At 42.3% G+C, this 20,779-nt stretch overlaps 1 protein-coding gene and 5 non-coding genes across 6 annotated transcripts; 4 read left to right on the forward strand and 2 right to left on the reverse strand.

Moving 5' to 3' along the window:
* Window positions 1-1,073: 1,073 nt before the first annotated feature.
* On the reverse strand, window positions 1,074-3,185 carry LOC116677666 (putative nuclease HARBI1). The gene is made up of 3 exons (XM_032508005.1): window positions 3,030-3,185; window positions 1,510-2,140; window positions 1,074-1,429 (listed from the first exon to the last, which is right to left on the reverse strand). Exons 1-3 carry the CDS (start codon window positions 3,183-3,185, stop codon window positions 1,074-1,076), a joined length of 1,143 nt encoding a protein of 380 aa, XP_032363896.1.
* A 3,231-nt stretch (window positions 3,186-6,416) lies between these two features.
* trnal-cag (transfer RNA leucine (anticodon CAG)) lies at window positions 6,417-6,499 on the reverse strand. The gene has a single exon. It is a non-coding gene; the product is annotated as a tRNA-Leu (tRNA).
* A 633-nt stretch (window positions 6,500-7,132) lies between these two features.
* On the forward strand, window positions 7,133-7,214 carry trnal-uaa (transfer RNA leucine (anticodon UAA)). Its single transcript has one exon. It is a non-coding gene; the product is annotated as a tRNA-Leu (tRNA).
* Window positions 7,215-10,371: 3,157 nt separating this feature from the next.
* trnae-cuc (transfer RNA glutamic acid (anticodon CUC)) lies at window positions 10,372-10,443 on the forward strand. The gene has a single exon. It is a non-coding gene; the product is annotated as a tRNA-Glu (tRNA).
* A 367-nt stretch (window positions 10,444-10,810) lies between these two features.
* trnav-cac (transfer RNA valine (anticodon CAC)) lies at window positions 10,811-10,883 on the forward strand. The gene has a single exon. It is a non-coding gene; the product is annotated as a tRNA-Val (tRNA).
* Window positions 10,884-11,980: 1,097 nt separating this feature from the next.
* On the forward strand, window positions 11,981-12,053 carry trnar-ccu (transfer RNA arginine (anticodon CCU)). Its single transcript has one exon. It is a non-coding gene; the product is annotated as a tRNA-Arg (tRNA).
* Window positions 12,054-20,779: the final 8,726 nt, after the last annotated feature.

Genomic DNA, 20,779 nt, shown 5'->3' on the forward strand with positions numbered 1-20,779 from the left:
TAAATTACACCACGCTCAAATGTTATATTTCTTGTTAGTGCTAGTAGTATTACTAATGTCGGTGAGGTTGTCCTGTTTTTGTTTTTGTCCAGTGTCTTCATAAGCAAGTCTGGCATGACTATAACTGTGAAACAGGCAATGAAGAAATGGAATAATTTAAAAGAGAAATATAAGGTAACCTACCATTGTTTCAGTGGTGAAGTTGTAGGGCATGCTTTTAATTTAACATAGGATTAAAAAGATCATTCCGGTATGCAACTATTTGAACTCGTGTAGAAACTAATAATGCAAATTAAATAATGTAAATTTGTTTATGTTTAGGAACTTAGGGATCCTCCTACAGGAAAAGGGGTGGAGGCAGGTGGGGTGACCGCTGCAACCTGGCAGTGGTACAGTCTGATGGATGCAGCACTCCAGGGGCAGCACTCTATAAGTCCGCCTCTGGTAGTTGCTGCAAATCTCTCAGCCACTACAGGTGGGGTTGTCACCTCCCCGTCCTCCTCGTCGCGCAGTGAGCAGGCCAACCCGCCACCGAATAAGAGGGCCAGGGTCAGTGAGGCACTCCTGGAGTTCATGAAGGAGCAGGCAGAGAGGGAAGAGGCCAGAGAGCAGCAGGCAGTGGCGAGGGAAGAGGACAGGGCTGAGCGATACCTGTCTCTCTTTGAGAAACTTGTTAATAAATTCTAAAATGTTAAAATGAAATTTATTATTTTAGTTCATACCTCTCTTTGGTAGTTTACAAATTTGCTTTATTTACATTAAATAAATAAATACATAATACTGACAAACTGAGATTGAGTCTTTATGGTACAGATATTAACAGTTTTACATTGTGTTAACATGCTGTGGCATGTCATTTAAAGGAAGGGGACAATTTACAATTTCTAATGAGCTGCTTCTTTCTAAGAAGTAGAAGTACTTGCTTTTATTAAGGGTTTATTTCCATTGGCATTATATGAAGTCTGTATAGAAACACAGTAATTTTCCCTTATAACAAAAGGATTTAACTTATTAAAGGAAGAATGTAACTTTGATTGCAACGACGACACTTGCATTTCACATGACATAATCATTTATTGCTCATAGTCATGCTCCCTTAGAAATGCAGGCAGCTCTCCAGGGGCAGACACCTGTGCAGCAAGTCTTGCACGAAGATGAATGCCGGAGAGTTCCTGATCACCTTGATCAGGAACGTTACCCTGATGTTCTTCATCCTCCTCTTCCTCGTCCTCCTCCAGAATATCCCCGGTCAACAGACAAAGGTTGTGGAGGATGCAGCATGCTGAGATGACTTTTGGGGCAAATAGAGGCCGGATCTCCAAAGCCCTCAGGAATATTGCTCGCCAGCGGGTTTTAAGCATGCCAAAGCAGCGCTCGATGATGCTCCTGGCCTTGGCATGGTGCTTGTTAAAGCGTGCTTGAACTTGGCCTTATGAATAAAAAAGGTTACATTAAATGTATGTAGTGTTTCAATTGCAAATAAACATTTGTAATATTGTGTATTCTCACCGGCTACAGGCTGCCGGTATGGCGTCATGATGGTGACCGGATGCTGCAGACATGGGTACCCCCCATCTCCAAGGAGAAAGAAGCCAGGTGGTGGATACAGAGACTCCTTGTACATCGGTGACCTCCGGAGGACAAGGGCGTCATGGACTGACCCTGTGTTGCCAACGTATGTATCCAGGAATTTTCCTCTGCTGTCACACACCCCCTGAAGGATAACTGAAGGGAAGAGCTTGCGATTAATGTAGCACCTCTTTTGTGGTTCAGCAGGTGGGACAATTCGGATGTGGCATCCATCTATTGCACCAGCCACATAGCGGAAGGCCTCATGACCAGCCATGTGAGCAAAGCCTGCTCCCACCTCCTCCATCTCATCTGGCTTGGGGAAATGAATTATATTGTGCAGGATGGCCATCATGTGTTCCACCACACTGTGAACAATTCGTCCAACAGTGGCTCTCGGAATGGCAAAGATGTCTGCTGTGACTCTGTACGAGGTGCCACATGCGAGCCAGTACAGGCAAACGGCTACCTCGATGTCATGGCTCCATCCGTGTGACTTTTGCCGTGGTAACATCTGGACCAGCACGTTGATGGTGTCCCTGGAGAGCCTAAAGGCTGGCCTTAGGTCAGCCTCAGAGAAAAATGTTTGCAGGATAGGCACGCAGTCATTCACTTGTGCATATCTTTGAGAAGGAGTTTGATCCTGTAAAAAAAAATATATATATATATATATATATATATATATATATATATATATGTATAATATCAACTGTTCATCATTTTTATAGTATTAATTGATTCATTATCTTTCAATGTCTGTTTTTTCATAAATGGTCAACATACATGTCATGTATTTAATTATGTGAAGTTAAATGTAATATTTACTATGTTTGTTTATCAGGCTGTCAAATTTACAACATTATTAAATTACTAAAATGTCACTTCTGTGCATTCCATTATTCTATTCTGGTAATTAATTTGTCATAGAAAACCGTTTCATTCAGTTTCAACTGTTAATACAATGTACTGTTGCAATCATCAGCTGTTCCTCCAAGGACTTATTGCCATCCTTAGAATTAAAGATTTTTTTAAAACATTTCTTTGCTTATGTTTTCCTATAGTCCATTTCAGAATGTGGGCTATACAGAAACATTAAGGTTACTTAATTCATGGTACAAAGATTATCTAATTTATTTAATCTGCAAAATGAACCTGTATCTCTTAATATAAGTTTAGGTAAATGTGTATAGAGGTAGTTGTGCAAATTACTACAATAAATAAAGTACACATTATTAAATCTATGCCATTACATTACCTACTCACCACTGAATGGATTAGGAAGCTGTGGTAACCAACTCTATTCATTCCAGGATATGTTTTTTCTAGAAATTAAGCCTGACTGTATGGGAGAAGGCTATTATAATAGCTTTTATCATCACATTTTTGCCCATCATTGTCGTGATGGGCAACACTGCTTTAGGTAGGATATATATATATATAACAATGTATATGATACTTACATAGCCAGAGACAAAAGCTGAAATAGCCAGACGCCGTTTCATCCTCCTCCTCATCCTGTCTCTCCTCACTCGCAGGCTCCTCCTCAGCTCAGCAGCCTCCTCTTCTGCTTGTCGATAAAGTATACCGACGGCAATGGCTAACTTTATCCGGTCCATCTATACTTGTAATACCTATTTTGACGTTTCGTTTCTGCTTTCAATGAAAAGTGAATCACGAACAATGTTACAAGTTTTTTTTTCCCGCCGTTGTGTCGTTATTTATACAGTTATTGGCCCGTGAAACTTAAAAGCACTTTAAATGAAAACATAAAACATCAAAGGCGGTGTGAAAGGTGACCGTCCATGTTTTATTATGACTACACACATCAAAGCAAACTATAAAGTAGTAGCGCCCTCTTTGCTGGGGGTGTTGCGCAATAACAGGAAGAACGCTCCGTCTCAAAACTGACAACAGCGTGTTGTGTGCTTCTGAACTTGCGAGTTTAGTCTCCCAGGTACAGCTAGCAAGTACGGTCTCCCCAAGAACACAAGTCCGTTCTTTGCTTACTTGGTATTGAGAAACGCCCTGGGTCTGAACGAGGTTTCTGCCTAAAAGGAAGTTTTTCCTCGCCACTGTCGCACTGTTGCTTGCTCTGGAGGAGACTACTAGAACTGTTGGGTCCTTGTAAATTCTGGAGTGTGGTCTAGACCTGCTCTCTCTGTATAGTGTCTTGAGATAACTCTTGTTGTGAATTGATACTATAAATAAAATTGAATTGATTTGAATTAGAATTAAAGTAGGTCAACAGATTTAAAAAAAAATGTATTTTTACTGTAACACTGAACACATTCAAAATAAATTATTTAACGGTTACAAAAAAACAACAACGGAAAACTACAAAATAATATGTAATATAGAGTATACATAATTAAATCAACCTGACATGTGTAGTAATAACAATAACAGAACTTTTCTTTCTTAAATATTATTTAAATATTTAAAATCCTGAAAATGTAGAAAGTAAGTGTGTGTATGTGTGTGTGTGTTTGTATATGTGTTAATATTGTGAGTACATTTCTTGAGTTATGATTGTATGAAATTATGGTTTAAGTAATGATAAATGTATATATTAACTCAGTGTTCACATCACTCCAGTTTGGAGGTCTTTACACTGTTTTCCTGCCCCTCAAAGAATGTATTTCAAAATGCTACTGCATACACACAACCACGGGGTCCAGTTTGAAATATACACAAGTTATACTTTAAATATCAACATATTATTTAAATAAAAAATGGGCGTGTACAGGGAGGGATAAGAGGCTGATTCATATATTTACATGACCTGCAGGCGGCGGCCTTCTGTCTTTTAGACTTTCAATCTGAAAAGCCCTGGCTCAAAGGAAACCGGAAGTGTAGGACAGGCGGCGGGATAGCTGTGTGTTTTGTTTGCTGCCGAGCTTCTAGATGAGTTTTTTCGGAGACAGAGCTTCAGGTGAACCCGCACGTGTTCAGGTAAATATCTTAATAACTGCTTTGTTACACCAGCCAGAGTGCGTGCGAACAATAAGCGAATAGAAGGCCGAGCGGCGCATGCGTTAATACACCGGGCTAGCTCCGCTGTTAGCCACGAAGCTAACTACTAGCTCCGCTGTTAGCTTCGTGGCTAACTGCTAATGTTAACGTCTCAGCTCTCTGCTAAGATTGGCTCAGATTATGGAGAAAAACAAAATAAGTTACCATAGTTATGCGGATGACACACAAATGTACATAACCTTATCGCCAGGGGACTATAGTCAAATACAAAAACTGACTAACTGCATCAAACAAATTAACGACTGGATGTGCCAGAACTTTCTGAAATTAAATGAAGGAAAAACTGAGGTAGTTGTTTTTGGAAAAAAAGAGGAACGATTAAAAGTCTGCGCTCAGCTTCAAACAACAATGTTAAAAACAACAGACAAAGCCAGAATCTTGGTGTAGTCATGGACTCAGACCTGAACTTTAACAGCCACATTAAGACAATTACAAAGTCAGCCTACTATCACCTAAAGAACATATCAAGGGTTAAAGGACTTATGTGTCAACAGGACTTGGAAAAACTGGTCCATGCTTTCATCTTCAGTAGACTTGACTACTGTAACGGGTCTTTACAGGTCTCCCTAAAAAATCAATCAGACAGCTACAGCTGATTCAGAACGCTGCTGCTCGAGTCCTCACTAAGACCAAGAGACTGGATCACATCACTCCAGTTCTGAAGTCTTTACACTGGCTTCCTGTGTCTCAAGAATTGATTTCAAAGTACTCTTGCTAGTTTATAAATCCCTTACGGTTTAGGTCCAAAATACATTTCTGATCTGCTACTACACTATGACACCCCCAGACCTCTCAGGCCATCTGGGACAGGTCTACTTTCTGTCCCCAGAGTCAGAACTAAACAGGGTGAAGCAGCTTTCAGTTTCTATGCTCCTCATATCTGGAATAAACTCCCAGAAACCTGTAGATCCGCTGCTACTCTCAGTTCTTTTAAATCAAGGCTGAAGACCTTCCTTTTTGATGCTGCCTTTCTTTAAATGAATGCTCATTTCTTTAAATTTCTTATGCTGCACTGTAACTTTTATTCTTGTGTTTTATGTGTCCTAATGTTTCTATTTTGTTTTTAACTGTCTATTCATGTGTTTTATTGGTTTTTAATGCTTATGACTTTTAACTGTTTGTACTTCTGTTTTATCTGTTTAACTGATTTTGTGTAAAGCACTTTGAATTGCCCTGTTGCTGAAATGTGCTCTACAAATAAAGCTGCCTTGCCTTGCCTTGTACTCGCAGTTGATCTGGGTTTGATTCCCAGTCTTTGCATTAGTTTTCTTTGAGTGATGTTACTTGCTTTATTTTTCAAGATGTAACCAGAAAGGTTGCTTGCCCAACCTGATTTAAACCAATATTAGATCTCTGTTATGGTACAAATAAGGCGGCATATCAATCAATCAAGCTGCCTCCACGAGGATCCACAGACACAGGCAGTCCACTACAATTTGCACTTCGCCCGTGTCTGGTATTACTGATCCTGTTGACTGTTGACTTGCTTCTTGTTTCTAACAGTGCAGACGCTTTGCTGCTTTCTTCTGCCTCTGTTTGCATTTTTTTGCTTATAATCTTGCTTTTCCTGGACTATACATTTTTTGTAGACATAGTAGGCTATTGCCAAATTTTTAAATTTTTGTGTGTGAGCGTGGCTCAATAGCTCAAGGTTGTCTTACAGTGACTTTACCTGAGACTTTTGTTTGGCTTCCTTTTTTGGCAAGCCTTTTGCACTTGAAAAACAAGTCTGCTGTCCTTAAATACAATGAACTGCTAAGTTCTTTATTCCCAATATCATGTCTCAGACATTAGTTTCAAATGAGAACAATTGTTGTCAGAAATGGGATTTGAACCCACGCCTCCAGTGGAGACTGCGACCTGAACGCAGCGCCTTGGACCGCTCGGCCATCCTGACTGATACAACAGATTTATAGTAGGACCTGTTTAAAAAATTATAATATAGTAAATTAAACATGTCATGATATAGTAGGTTCTCAGTCATCCATATCATAGTTAACAAGGGAAGGTTTCTCAACTGTCAGCCCAAATATAACAGGACGTTAAACCTGTAAGCTTACTTTATACTAGATGTGGAAAGTTGAATTTTTTTTCACTTGTGCTGTGGCTTAAAAACTGGTTCTACTGAGATTTGAACTCGGATCGCTGGATTCAGAGGCCAGAGTACTAACCGTTACACCATGGAACCTTTAAAAGTGTTTTAAGGGTTTGCTAGGCAGTTTCTGTCATAATATACACATGTGTGCTATTGAAGGCACACAAAAATCACAACAAAGATGAAAAAGCAACAATTATTGGCCAACTTATGTCCTTTGGCCAGACATAATTGCAAGCACTTTTTAGAGGTGGAGATTGAAACCCTGACATCTCAGTTTAATTTGCAGTAATGTATACACCTACATGTAAAATGCACCCATATTTAAATAAACACACGGTAGCGAAGTTTATGCAGTGTTTTCTAATTTTACTCTTGTTTTTTTCGTGAGTCAGTGCAAATATTAGTGCAAATCAGTATTGCAAGGCTTTTCAGGTTGTTGTGGCCGAGTGGTTAAGCTGATGGATTTAAAATCCATTGGGGTCTCCCGTCGCAGGTTCAAATCCTGCTGACAAGAGTGATGATACTTGCTTTATTTGTCAAAAAGAAACCAGAAAGGTTTCTCTCCCAACCCGGTTTGATAAAACATTAGATCCCTGTAATATTGCACAAATAAGGGAGCATAACAATCAATCAAGCTGCCTCCATGAGGGTCCACAGACATAGACATGTTCCACCACCTGCAACTAAGCCTGTCTCCTCACTTTTAGGTACCGCTTCATCACCTTCAGCTGGAGAGTTTGCATCTGCGTTTGTGAGCTCACAGTTTTATGCCAAGAATGGTCTGGTCTCTCCCTCTTCCCCAGATAACATTCACAAGGGCCCTTAGGCAACACTGCAGACAGGCTGAACAAAGATGGAAGGACAATCTACACGTGTCACCGGGTGTATTAAGTGACAGTCTATCACATACCAGAATGCTGTGAAGGTGGTGAAGATGCAGCATCTCTCTTCTGTCATAGCTAGCAATTGCCATGAACCTAGATTGTTATTTAATACTTTTAACGTCATAAATCCATGCAGCTCTGCTCCGACAGATGTGTCAATTAGTACATTGGAGAAATTTCTCGCTTATTTTATTGACAAAGTAGCATTTATCAGGAAAATAACCTAGTGTTTTAAGGTATTTTTACCTGCTTCTCCTACACACTCAGCTGTGTTTGAGGAATTTAAGCCCGTTTCTCTGATGTTACTTAGTGAGGTTGCACAACACATGAAACCTACCAACTGTCCCTTAGACATTCTCCCCGCTAGAATGTCGAAGGAGGTTTTTAATAGTACCATTCGTGCGAGTCTTCTTACTCTTTTTAAGTAAATTGCTAAGCCTGTACTTTGTTACTTTTACTTGAGCAAAGAAGTTAAATCAGTACTTCTACTTTTACCAGAGTATGTATTAACACAATTATCTGTACTTCTACTTGAGTACGGACAGTGAGTACTTTTACCATCTCTGACGGTCATTGGTATGCAGGTCACTTGATGTAATACAAGCAAATACGTAAGGCCCCACCCAACAGTTTTGTGATACGTGGCGTGTAACTGTATGTCAATGATCAAGCTTGTTGCGGTGACCAAGAAACCACCAGCAAAATGACTGATACATCATCAGTTACGAAATTTTCTTGGATAACAAATATTTAAATTCAAAGTCAGAATCCAATTGACATGTGTTGGAATTTAAAATGTTACATGTGCTTAAACATTATGTGTGATTTGTATTATACATTTAAGCTAAAAGGCAAAAGCATTACTTAACATAAATGTAGATATGTTGGTCATGCTTTAAGTTTGTTGTTATAAGTATATAGTTTGTTGTTGGTTGTTTGTTGCATTAAGTTGTTTTGCAATACTCTGTTCTATAACATAAGATGTTATGGTACATTCTGTTAGAATCCAGCTCTCCTAAATGTGTCAGAAGCAGAAGTGATTGTTAGGGATGCTTCCTGAATCTGGTTTCAGTCCTACTCTTATGTCCACTTATCTTTTGCTTTGCAAGTCCTGAACTGAGGGTCATAAACATTCAGTCACATTCCAACTGAAAGATAACGAATAAGCACACAAACACATCACATCACTGTGACCTGAAGACCCCACCCTATGTGGATAAGACCAGGGGTCCAAGAACCAATTTATCCTTCTGCAGAAGACCATAGAGCAGCCCAGATATAACCCAAGTGGCCTTACCTCTATCAGAAAGTACAGTTCTGCAAACCATGGACATATTAATCTTTATGGTCATTGGTATGCAGGTCACTTGATGTAATACAAGCAAATACATAAGGCACCACCCAACAGTTTTGTGATACGTGGCATGTAACTGTATGTCAATGATCAAGCTTGTTGCTGTGACCAAGAAACCACCAGCAAAATGACTGATACATCATCAGTTAGCCATTGCACCCCCACTGCTGCTGTATGTGGACTGTGGCTGCTGCATCAGTGAGGGGTCCAGCAAGCTGCAGACAAGGTTTGGGGAGTGGCCAGACCTCCACATACGGCTGGACATCTGGAACTTCACGCGAAGGCTGGCTGTCGGGTGTACCACTGACGCTCATTCCCTCTACCCCACCTTCATGATCTGTCTCTCTGCTGCATATTTGAGTGGGATGCAGGAGACCGTAATGGCACTTTACAGTGAATATGTAAAAGAGGATTTTCACAAATTGTGATAAAGGAATTTGATAAAGTATTGGCATTTTTCAATGAAGTATTGGCTTTTGCCTTGCAATAAGTGTTATTCCAATAACATAAACAAGCATACCGTTAGTTAAGGTCCGTGTGTGTGTCATGATGTGGAGAACAGCTGAGTGAAGGTAGTGTGGCTGAGCGGTCTAAGGCGCTGGCGTTAGACTCCAGTCTCTCTGGAGGTGTGGGTTCAAATCCCACCACTGCCATTTGCAAATTTTACATGGACAGCCAATGTGATGACCTGAAGTTGTATCAGATGAGGTCATCTCTTATGACATAGCTTGGTGAAGTACCTAAAGTCATAAGAGGCAACTTGGTAGACTCCTTTTTGACTCTTCTGTTTATATGTGTACTCGCAAGGCCCTGGCTATAATGACTACCCAATTGTAGGTGTTCAATGTGAAATACTCATTCATTGCCAAAATTGTCGGTAACTGTTACGGGGCGCATGTTGGCTAGCACGGTAGCGATACACTACCTATACCATCCAAAGACTGAGACTGTAGGTATATGTTAAATGCCCGTATATGTTTAACGTGTTCATATGTTTCGTTAATTTTCACACTGTTTAAAATCTTCAGTTAACCTAGCCAGTTAACCTAGCCAGTTAACCTAGCCATTCTCCATTTCACCACATGCTACTGCTGCATTCATCAATCCGTCATTCTGTGTAAAACCATACCAGACTTCACAAACATTACCTATTTACAATAACCACGCAACACTCAGATCTCTGTTAACTATGTGTCTGTTTATTTAGTTTCAAAGTGTAACACAGGTTAAACATTTGTCATATCAGCTTTGTTTCACCGGCGTCTTCTCGTTCTGTTTTAAGAATACAAACTGACTATGTGACAGATGTGTAATCTGTCATGTCCTGCCTTCTGAAGCTCTAGCCAGGCGCCATTCCTCGCCTAAAACAATGAGTCAGTCCAGTAAGTGAAAAGGAAACTCACATCTACAAAGATAAAATTGACACATGTGACTCCCTGATGGTCTAGTGGCTAGGATTTGGCGCTCTCACCGCCGCGGCCCGGGTTCGATTCCCGGTCAGGGAATGGTCAAGACTTAACACACTGTAAAAAAAGATGTAGTTTTACATACATTATCACAGCCTGAGCCAAGGACCAATCTTCCGCGTGACAGGCGGAGATACTGTCCATTATAGTAACGAGGAATGCCCAATCTCTATTTTTGGCACATCAATTGATAGGTGGCGCTATTCCAGCATTTATGCCACAGTAAATACATGAACATATATTTAGGTTTACTACATATTCGCTGTCACTCAAATCCATGACAAAGCATCTGTGACTGAATCCAGTTTAAAATCTCTTTGTGTCAAAAATTAACATGTCTAAGAGCATTTTAAACATTTACAGTAAAATATGAATGGTGCATTTCCCCACAAATCATTTTTCATCAATTTCTGTAGTGTAGTGGTTATCACACTTGCCTCACACGCAAAAGGTCCCCTGTTTGAAACAGGGCAGAAACACATTTCCTTGTTAATGTTGATTTCGCACATTTACACTCTGCTGAGTTGAACTCTAAATAACCTGCAAGGAAAAATATTCCTGACGTGAAATCGTGGCCAGACCTACTGCAGTTTCCATAGTGATCACATTAAGGAATTCAGGAAAATCCTGTTTGAAATTGATGCAGAATAACTAGTCCATGCATTTGTTACTTCTAAAATGGATTACTGCAATTCTTTATTGTCAGGCAACTCAAAAGAGTCCATAAAGACTCTTCAGCTGATCCAGAATGCTGCGGCACGTGTTCTGACAGGAACCAGGAAAAGAGATCACTTCTCTCCTGTTTTAGCTTCTCTGCATTGGCTTCCTGTGAAATCCAGAATATAGTTTAAAATCCCTTTTCTCACCTACAAAGCTCTTCATGTTCAGGCACCATCTTATCTTAAAGAGCTCATGGTACCTGATTACCTTATTACCACTGCACTCCCAGAATGCAGGGTTACTGGTGGTTCCTAGAGTCTCCAAAAGTAGAATGGGAGAGTGAGACTGTCCATTATACTAACAAGGATCGCCCAGGCTCAACTTTTGGTACATCAGATATAGATATATTTAGGTTTACTACATATTTGTATAAATACCATCACGTCTTTTGTCTGTAGTTTTCTATTCTGTCATGGATTAACTCTGTCTCCCCCACCTCTTTTTTTGTCTATTCTTACGTCTCGGCACCAGCTGTTGCTAGAAGTATTATGCTTTTGGGTCGTCCGTCTATCTCTACATACGTATGCAACTCCCATTCTTGTGAATGTGATAACACAGGACCCCCTGGAGGGAATTTCTTATAATTTTGCAAAAACATTCACATGAACTCGCATGAGATTTTGGAGATCAAAGGTTCAATGCCAAGGTGACTTTGTCCTCATGTCTGTCCATCCGATTCTTGTGAATGCAATATCTCTGAACGTCTAAAGGGAAGCACTTTAAATTTGGCACAAATAACCATTTTGCAGATAAACTGATTTTGTTTTTGGAGAGCAAAGGTCAAGGTTACTGTTTCATTATGGCTCGAGAACTGTATATGTATTTCTTCTGAACTGGTGGAATTGGTGCATGTGAAGCCCCTGTGGCCTAATGGATAAGGCACTGGCCTCCTAAGCCAGGGATTGTGGGTTCAAGTCCCATCTGGGGTGAATATCAGCAGAGTGGTGCAGTGGGTCCTGGGCCCATGACCCAGAGGTTGATGGATTTAAACCATCCTCTGCTAGCTCTATATTGCTGCTGACACAACACTTTAAATGGGTGATGCATCAAGAGATTACGACCATCAACCTGATTTCCATGGTGAGATAAATCACAATATAACTGCTGGAAAAGTTGTTGACAGCCCATGAAAAGTAATGTTCTCGAGGAAATCATGTTCTGGCAGTTAACTGTCCATTTTGAAGAATCCACATCCACTACCCGGTCAGGACCCTGTAGTAATGCTGACTTTCCAGTGATGTGATTGGTAAGTGGTTGGGCTGTTTACAGGTTTTGATCATATCCATCGGTTGCATGGATGTGACTTCAATACCCCGGTTCTACCACCTGATCGCTGTCTTGTCTTTGTCGTTCAACGACTATTTGGGCTCACCCCTAAACACACCCGAAGAATCTCCGCCGAAAATCACACTGCACCTCAAAAGCGCTCTCAAGCACTCCCAGCTGTGCATTTGCAGTTGAGCGCCTTGTTTTCTTCTGTCTTGGAAAAGGCTTTAGTTTATGACAAGGCAAACAAATTGCACCATTGTGCTCCTCATTAGTGTGTCCACTTCAGTTATGTATTGAAGCACATCCTTAGAGCTAATGGCCCTCATTTATCAACCTAACGTAGAAACCAGAGCAGATATGAGCGCAGAAATCCTCTTACAACAGGCTTCCCGTTTATATCACACCAATCAGAGGGTAAGAATGATCTACATTAAGAAATGCAGCGGCTGGAAACGATCGTAATTTAAATATCACGTCCCAATATATTCTCGGTTTCGAGGCCTCGCCCCTACAATTAATGACAAGGCCAGACGTAACGCGGTTAAGAAGCGGCACTTTTCAGAGGTGGAGATTGAAATTGTTATTATTTAATCTGCTATAGATAGAGGGTATAGAAAGAAGGACGAAGGGAAGAAAAGAAACGCAAACCGTGTAAATGTGTGAAGGTATGTATGTATGCATCTGTTTATATGGTGTGTAAATAAGTAAAGCATAAGATTTTGTATTTACTAAAGGATAAACGTAGAGAAAGGGGGTCAGATCTGATAAGTTGTTTATGAACTTCTTCCTACTTCTTTTTGAACATGGGAATTTTTTTGTTTGAATGACTTTCAATTTTGGAAGATTGTGCTGAGAAGTACATAGCTTTATTTATCTGTCATTTTAATTATATATATATGTATGCATGAATGTATGCATATATATTTTTTTATTTTAATATTTTACATGTTCAAATAAACTACAACTACAAACAAATTTGCAGTAACTTGTGTCCTATTTGGCAGCCTAAAAACCTGCATTAGGCCGTTGGAAGAATGTGGAATGGAAAGAGATCATTGATGCTTTCACGAAAAGTCAAAACAGGAACCCAGAAGCAGATCAGGACAAGGTGTTTATGAATAATAAGGTGAGTATTTATTGAAAAAAAGCAGTGTAGCAACGGGTCAGTCCGGAAGGTAGGCAGTGGATAGAATGGGTGGTAGGAGGACAGTGCAGGTCCAGGAATGTACAGTGGTGTGAAAAAGTGTTTGCCCCCTTCCTCATTTCCTGTTCCTTTGCATGTTTGTCACACTTAAGTGTTTCGGAACATCAAACCAATTTAAACAATAGTCAAGGACAACACAAGTAAACACGAAATGCAATTTGTAAATGAAGGTGTTTATTATTAAAAGGTGAAAAAAAATCCAAACCATCATGGCCCTGTGTGAAAAAGTGATGGCCCCCTAAACCTAATAACTGGTTGGGCCACCCTTAGCAGCAACAACTGCAACCAAGAGTTTGCAATAACGTGCAATGAGGCTTTTACAGCGTCCTGGAGGAATTTTGGCCCACTCATCTTTGCAGAATTGTCCTAATTCAGTTACATTAGAGGGTTTTCGAGCATGAACGGCCTTTTTAAGGTCATACCACAACATCTCAATAGGATTCAGGTCAGGACTTTGGCTAGGCCACTCCAAAGTCTTCATTTTGTTTTTCTTCAGCCATTCGGTGGTGGACTTGCTGGTGTGTTTAGGATTGTTGTCCTGCTGCAGAAACCAAGTTTGTTTCAGCTTGAGTACACAAACAGATGGTCGGACATTCTCCTTCAGGATCTCTTGGTAGACAGCAGAATTCATAGTTCCTTTTATCACGGCAAGTCTTCCAGGTCCTGAAGCAGCAAAACAGCCCCAGACCATCACACTACCACCACCATATTTTACTGTTGGTATAATGTTCTTTTTATGAAATGCAGTGTTCCTTCTACGCCAGATATACTTGGACACACACCTTCCAAAGAGTTCCACTTTTGTCTCATCGGTCCACAGAATGTTGTCCCAAAAGTCTTGGGGATCATCAAGATGTGTTGTGGAGAAATTGAGATGAGCTTTTATGTTCTTTTTGCTCAGCAGTGGTTTTCTCCTTGGAACTCTGCCATGCAGGCCATTTTTGCCCAGTCTTTTCCTGATGGTGGAGGTATGAACGCTGACCTTAACTGAGGCAAGTGAGGCCTGCAGTTCTTTGGACGCTGTTGTGGGGTCTTTTGTGACCTCTTGGATGAGTCGTCGCTGCGCTCTTGGGGTAATTTTGGGCGGCCGGCCACTCCTGGGAAGGTTCACCACTGTTCCATGTCTTCACCATTTGTGGATAATTGCTCTCACTGTGGTTTGCTGGATTCCCAAAGCTTTGGAAATGGCTTTAAAGCCCTTTCCAGACTGATAGATTACTCAATTACTTTCTTTCTCAATTGTTCCTGAATTTCTTTGGGTCTCTGCATGATGTGTAGCTTTTAAGGATCTTCTGGTGGACCTTACTGTGTCAAGCAGCTCCTATTAAAGTGATGCCTTGATTGTGAACAGGTGTGGCAATAATCAGGCCTGGGTGTGGCTAGAGAAATTTAACTCAGGTGTGGACAACCACAGTTATAGTATGTTTTAACAAGGGGGGCAATCACTTTTTCACACAGGGCCATGATGGTTAGGATTTTTTTTCACCTTTAATAATAAACACCTTCATTTACAAATTGCATTTTGTGTTTACTTGTGTTGTCCTTGACAATTGTTTAAATTGGTTTGATGTTCCGAAACACTTAAGTGTGACAAACATGCAAAGGAACAGGAAATGAGGAAGGGGGCAAACACTTTTTCACACCACTGTAGTTGAAGTTGACGGATGAAATGATTACGCTTACGATCTGGCAGGGAATGGATGTCAAGTCATGGCTTAAATGGAGCAGAGGTGGTGATCAGGACCAGGTGTGCAGACTGCAGGTGACAGCAGGTGTGTGTAGTAGAGAATCAGCTGTGATACCCACAACACCGGCAACACCAAGTCATTACGCTGGAGTCATGATAGTACCTCCCCTCCGACGAATGCAACCGGGCGGACTGCCAGGAGCACCAGGATGGAGCCTACAGAAGTCCCAGAGTAGGTCCGCACCCAGGATCTGATGCCGAGGTATCCAGCACCTCTCCTCAGGACCGTCAGCCTCCCAGTCCACCAGGTACTGGAAGCCCCGCCCGTGACGTCTAGAGTCCATGATGCCGAGAACTGTGTAGACCATGTAATGTGAAAATGACGTGTTTTGCAAAGAAGTATTCTGCTTTTGGGTGGGTCGTCCATCTCTACATACGTATACACTTCCCATTCTTGTGAACGTGACAACACACGAGGGAGGAAGGAATTTCTTCAAATTTTGCAAAACCTTTCACTGGAACTTGCAGATCAATTGATGAGATTTTGGAGGTCAAAGGTTTAAGGTGACTGTGTCCTCATGTCTGTCCATCCGATTCTTGTGAATGCAATATCTCTGAACTCCTAGAGGAAATCACTTTAAATTTTGCAAACACAACCACATAACGACTTAGAGTCACGGCTGAACCGATTTAGATTTTGCATTTTCAGAAGAGCACCTTGTTTTCTTTTAACTGGGAAAAAGCCTTTCACTCATAACAAGGTACACAAATTGCACTTTATTGGCCTTATTAAACATTTAGGCAATTTTACATTTAGGCAACCACATTCAGTCACAGAAAATATGAAATTCCACAAGGTAGGAAAACATAATGTTAAACTACAAAACAACAATAACTTGAGAGCGTACAATTAAAAATGGCCGACTTCTAGTATGTTCTAATGATGAGAGGACTGTTTGGACCAATTTACACAAATATTGAATTTGCGCTTTTTAAACTCCCAATGCTCAAAGGTTAGAGTTTTTGCCAACTTTTGAGAGTTTAGAAATATATAAGGGTGGCAAAAATGTATTCCTAAAATAAAATTAGACTGACTTCCTGTCAGCCAAAAAAAAAGTTGTACGTTTCTAGAGATGAGAAGAAAGTTTTTACAAAATAAAAGTTTCAAACATGTCTACGTTTTCCAACCAAAACATCTTTAAACGTCTTAAAGTTTCTCCTTTGGGCCTTCTCCTTCCCACGGTGGGTACATTGTGGTTAGGGTTGGGTACTGAAACCCGGTGCTAGTACGGCACCGGTGCCTTAACACTCGGTATCTATCGGACCGAATAGTAACGGGGATTTCGGTGCTACTGAAACACCAGCGCTGCCTTTTTCCATCTAGTAGTTGTTTTTATCATTAAGCAGCAATTTACTGGAGAAATATTTATTTATTTATTTTTACATTTAATTTGGACCATATAGCAATAAACAAGCCGTTCTTAAATGTTGCCAACTGTCTTTTTGTGCTCCTTTTTTTTTTTTCAATATATACATATATATACAAAAAATATTTTTAAGAGGATGGGTTCAGGCACCGACTCTGGTGCCTAAATAGCAAAGGGTTCTGAGAAAAGGCAGAAAAACAGTCCAGCTGATCCACAATAACATACATGTTGATCAGAAGATAAAGTTACTGCTGGTCAGTAACTTCAATGTGGAAAGAAGATCAGAATATAACAACACAGCTGTCAGGGCATGAGGAGGAGGAAACAGCTTGGCTCTGAAACATGTTCACAACGAGGCAGTGTGAATGCGCTGGTGTCTTTTAAGGCTACCACTCTGAGAAAAGGTTTCCCCACATTGTTCACAGCTGTACGGCTTCTCTCCAGTGTGAGTGCGCTGGTGAGTTTTAAGGTTACCACTCTGAGAAAAGGTTTTCCCACATTGCTCACAGCTGTAAGGCTTCTCTCCAGTGTGAATGCGCTGGTGTTTTTTAAGGCTATCACTATGAGAAAAGGTTTCCCCACATTGCTCACAGCTGTACGGCTTCTCTCCAGTGTGAATGCGCTGGTGAGTTTTAAGGCTACCACTACAAGAAAAGGTTTCCCCACATTGTTCACAGCTGTAAGGCTTCTCTCCAGTGTGAATGCGCTGGTGAGTTTTAAGGCTAGCACGATGAGAAAAGTTTTCCCCACATTGTTCACACCAGTACGGCTTCTCTCCAGTGTGAGTGCGCTGGTGAGATTTAAGGTTACCACTCTGAGAAAAGGTTTTCCCACATTGCTCACAGCTGAACGGCTTCTCTCCAGTGTGAATACGTTGGTGAGTTTTAAGGCTACTACTCTGAGAAAAGGTTTCCCCACATTGCTCACAGCTGAACGGCTTCTCTCCAGTGTGAATACGTTGGTGAGTTTTAAGGTTACCACTATGAGAAAAGGTTTCCCCACATTGTTCACAGCTGTACGGCTTCTCTACAGTGTGAATGCGTTGATGTCTTTTCAGGGTACTCTGTAGTGTGAAAGCTGCCCCACATTGATCACAGCTGTACGGCTTCTCTCCAGTGTGAGCTCTCTGATGAATCTTTAAATATCCTGATGTGAAGGATTTGTCACTGTGCTGACAGCGGTGACGTTTGACTCCTCTTCCTCTCCGTTTCTATCAACAGAGAAAAACCAAGAGAGTGAGTTAGTGAGGTGCCATGCTGTAGAGCTCTATCTTAAACTAGTAACAACATTTAGAGCATGTCTATGGAACATTGTTTGACTGATGCATTACTTTTCTTAATTATCTGCCAACATATTATGGAGTTGCATTATAGGAAATGTAACATCCAGTGTTGGTTAGTTTGTGATAAATAAACTACTTTTGATCAATTTATGTGTGGTCTCCAGCTGTTTAGTAACAAATGAGGGATCATACAGGATTTTTAGTGCCGGGAAAGTTGTAAATGTATCATTTTCCCACAGATTTTTAGCTCTCACTGGTATCTGTAGGGGTTACCGTGTTGTCTTCATGTTGCTGGAACAGCTCTACTCCAGTAAAGTAAATTGGAACCATTGTCCCTGATAAGCATTGGCAATGAGGGGCACCAGTTTACCTTTGACCTTTTGTTTTAGGTTGTCGTTTTTGCTAAATCAAACTTGTATAGCCAGCACTATTGTGTGAGTAAGTAATTTGGTGGTGTAATGTGGTATTGTCCACACAAGCTCCATTTCCTCAGGCATTTCTGAAGCTCAGCAGAGCTTTCTACTGTGCTCTGGAATACAACTAGCTTTGATGTACAGTTGTGTTCACAATAATAGCATCACTAAACTCAAATTATTTTTTGGTGAAAGTGATATTTCTACATGGCAAACCATTTACTAGTAAGTGTTGTAGAGTCCAAGAAAACCAACAGTCATAACCTGCATGCTGCTCATTCTGTGGAATTGAATCTGTAATTGAAAGGAGCATGTTCAAATTACCTCTCCGGGAACCATCACCTTATCGTGGTGGAGAGGTTTGTGTGTCCCTATGAACCTGAGGGCTGTGTTGTCTGGAGCTTTGTGCTCCTGGTAGGGTCTCCCATGGCAAAGTGGTCTCAGGGAGGGGCCAGACAAAGAATGGTTCAAAAATCCTATGGAAAAACGAGGAAGAGATCGAGGGACCCCGCCCGGAGGAAGCCCGGGGCCCTCGTCTGGAGCCAGGCCCAGACGGTGGGCTCGTCAGCGAGCGCCTGGTGGCCGGGTTTGCCACGGAGCCCGGTCGGGCACAGCCCGAAAAATCTACATGGCACCTCTCTCTCCATCTCATGGGCCCACCACCTGTGGGAGGAACCAGTGGGGTTGGGTGCGCTGTCACATGGGTGGCGGCGAAGGTCAGGGGCTTCGACGAACCAGACCGGCAGAGGCTTGCTCTGGGGACGTGGAATGTCACCTCTCTGTGGGGGAAAGAGCCGGAACTTGTGCGGGAGGTGGAGCGCTACCAGTTAGTTCTGGTGGGGCTTACCTCTACGCACAGTCTCGGTTCTGGAAGCGTACTCCTGGATAGGGGTTGGACTCTGTCCTACTCCGGAGTTGCCCAGGGTGTGAGGCGCCGGGCGGGTGTGGGGATACTCACAAGCCCCCGGCTGAGCGCCGCTGCGTTGGAGTTTACCCCGGTGGCCGAGAGGGTCGCCTCCCTACGCCTGCGGGTGATGGGGGGGAAAACTCTGACTGTTTTTTGTGCATATGCACCAAACAAGAGTTCGGAGTATTCGGCCTTCTTGGAGACCCTGAATGGAGTCCTGTATGGGGCTCCATAGTTCTGCTGGGGGACTTCAACGCACACGTGGGTGATGACGGAGATACTTGGAAAGGCGTGATTGGGAGGAACGGCCTCCCTGATCTGAACCAGAGTGGTTGTCTGTTGTTGGACTTCTGTGCTAGTCATGGATTGTCCATAACAAACACCATGTTCGAACATAGGGATGCTCATAAGTGTACGTGGTACCAGAGCACCCTAGGCCAAAGGTCAATGATCGATTTCATCTGATCTGAGGCCGTATGTTTTGGACACTCGGGTGAAGAGAGGGGCAGAGCTGTCAACTGATCACCATCTGGTGGTGAGTTGGGTCAGGGGATGGGGGAGGACTCTAGACAGACCTGGTAAGCCCAAACGCGTGGTGCGGGTAAATCGGGATCGTCTGGAGGAGGCCCCTGTCCGACGGACTTTCAATTCACACCTCCGGCGGAGCTTTTCGGGCATCCCTGTGGAGGCTGGGGGCATTGAGCCTGAGTGGACAATGTTCAAAGTTTCCATTGCTGAAGCTGCGGCGGCAAGCTGTGGTCTTAGGTGCCTCAAGGGGCGGTAACCCACGAACACCCTGGTGGACACCGAGGGTCAGGAAAGCCGTCCGACTGAAGGAGTCTTTCCGGGATATGTTATCCCGGAGGACTCCGGAGGCAGTTGCAAGGTACCGACGGGCCCGAAGGGCGGCAGCCTCTGCCGTGACAGAGGCAAAGCAGCGGGTGTGGGAGAAGTTCGGAGAAGACATGGAGAAGGACTTTCGGTCGGCACCAAGGTGCTTCTGGAAAACCGTTCGCCACCTCAGGAGGGGGAAGCGAGGAATCATCCAAGCCGTTTACAGTAAGGGTGGGACTTTGTTGACCTCAAATGGGGAGGTAATAGAACGGTGGAAGGAGCACTTTGAGGAACTCCTAAATCCAGCTGACACACCCTCTGTGGTAGAGGCAGAGCTAGAGGATGATGGGGGATTGTCGTCAATTTCCCTGGTGGAAGTCGCTGAGGTAGTCAAACAACTCCACAGCGGCAAAGCCCCAGGGATTGATGAGATCCGTCCAGAAATGCTGAAAGCTCTGGGTGTGGAGGGGCTGTCTTGGTTGGCACGCCTCTTCAACATTGCGTGGAAGTCTGGGACGGTGCCTAAGGAGTGGAAGACCGGGGTGGTGGTTCCCCTCTTCAAAAACGGGGACCAGAGGGTGTGTGCCAATTACAGGGGTATCACACTTCTCAATCTCCCTGGTAAAGTCTAC

The sequence above is a fragment of the Etheostoma spectabile genome, unplaced genomic scaffold, assembly GCF_008692095.1.
Source record: "Etheostoma spectabile isolate EspeVRDwgs_2016 unplaced genomic scaffold, UIUC_Espe_1.0 scaffold00005615, whole genome shotgun sequence".
Taxonomy (NCBI): domain Eukaryota; kingdom Metazoa; phylum Chordata; class Actinopteri; order Perciformes; family Percidae; genus Etheostoma; species Etheostoma spectabile.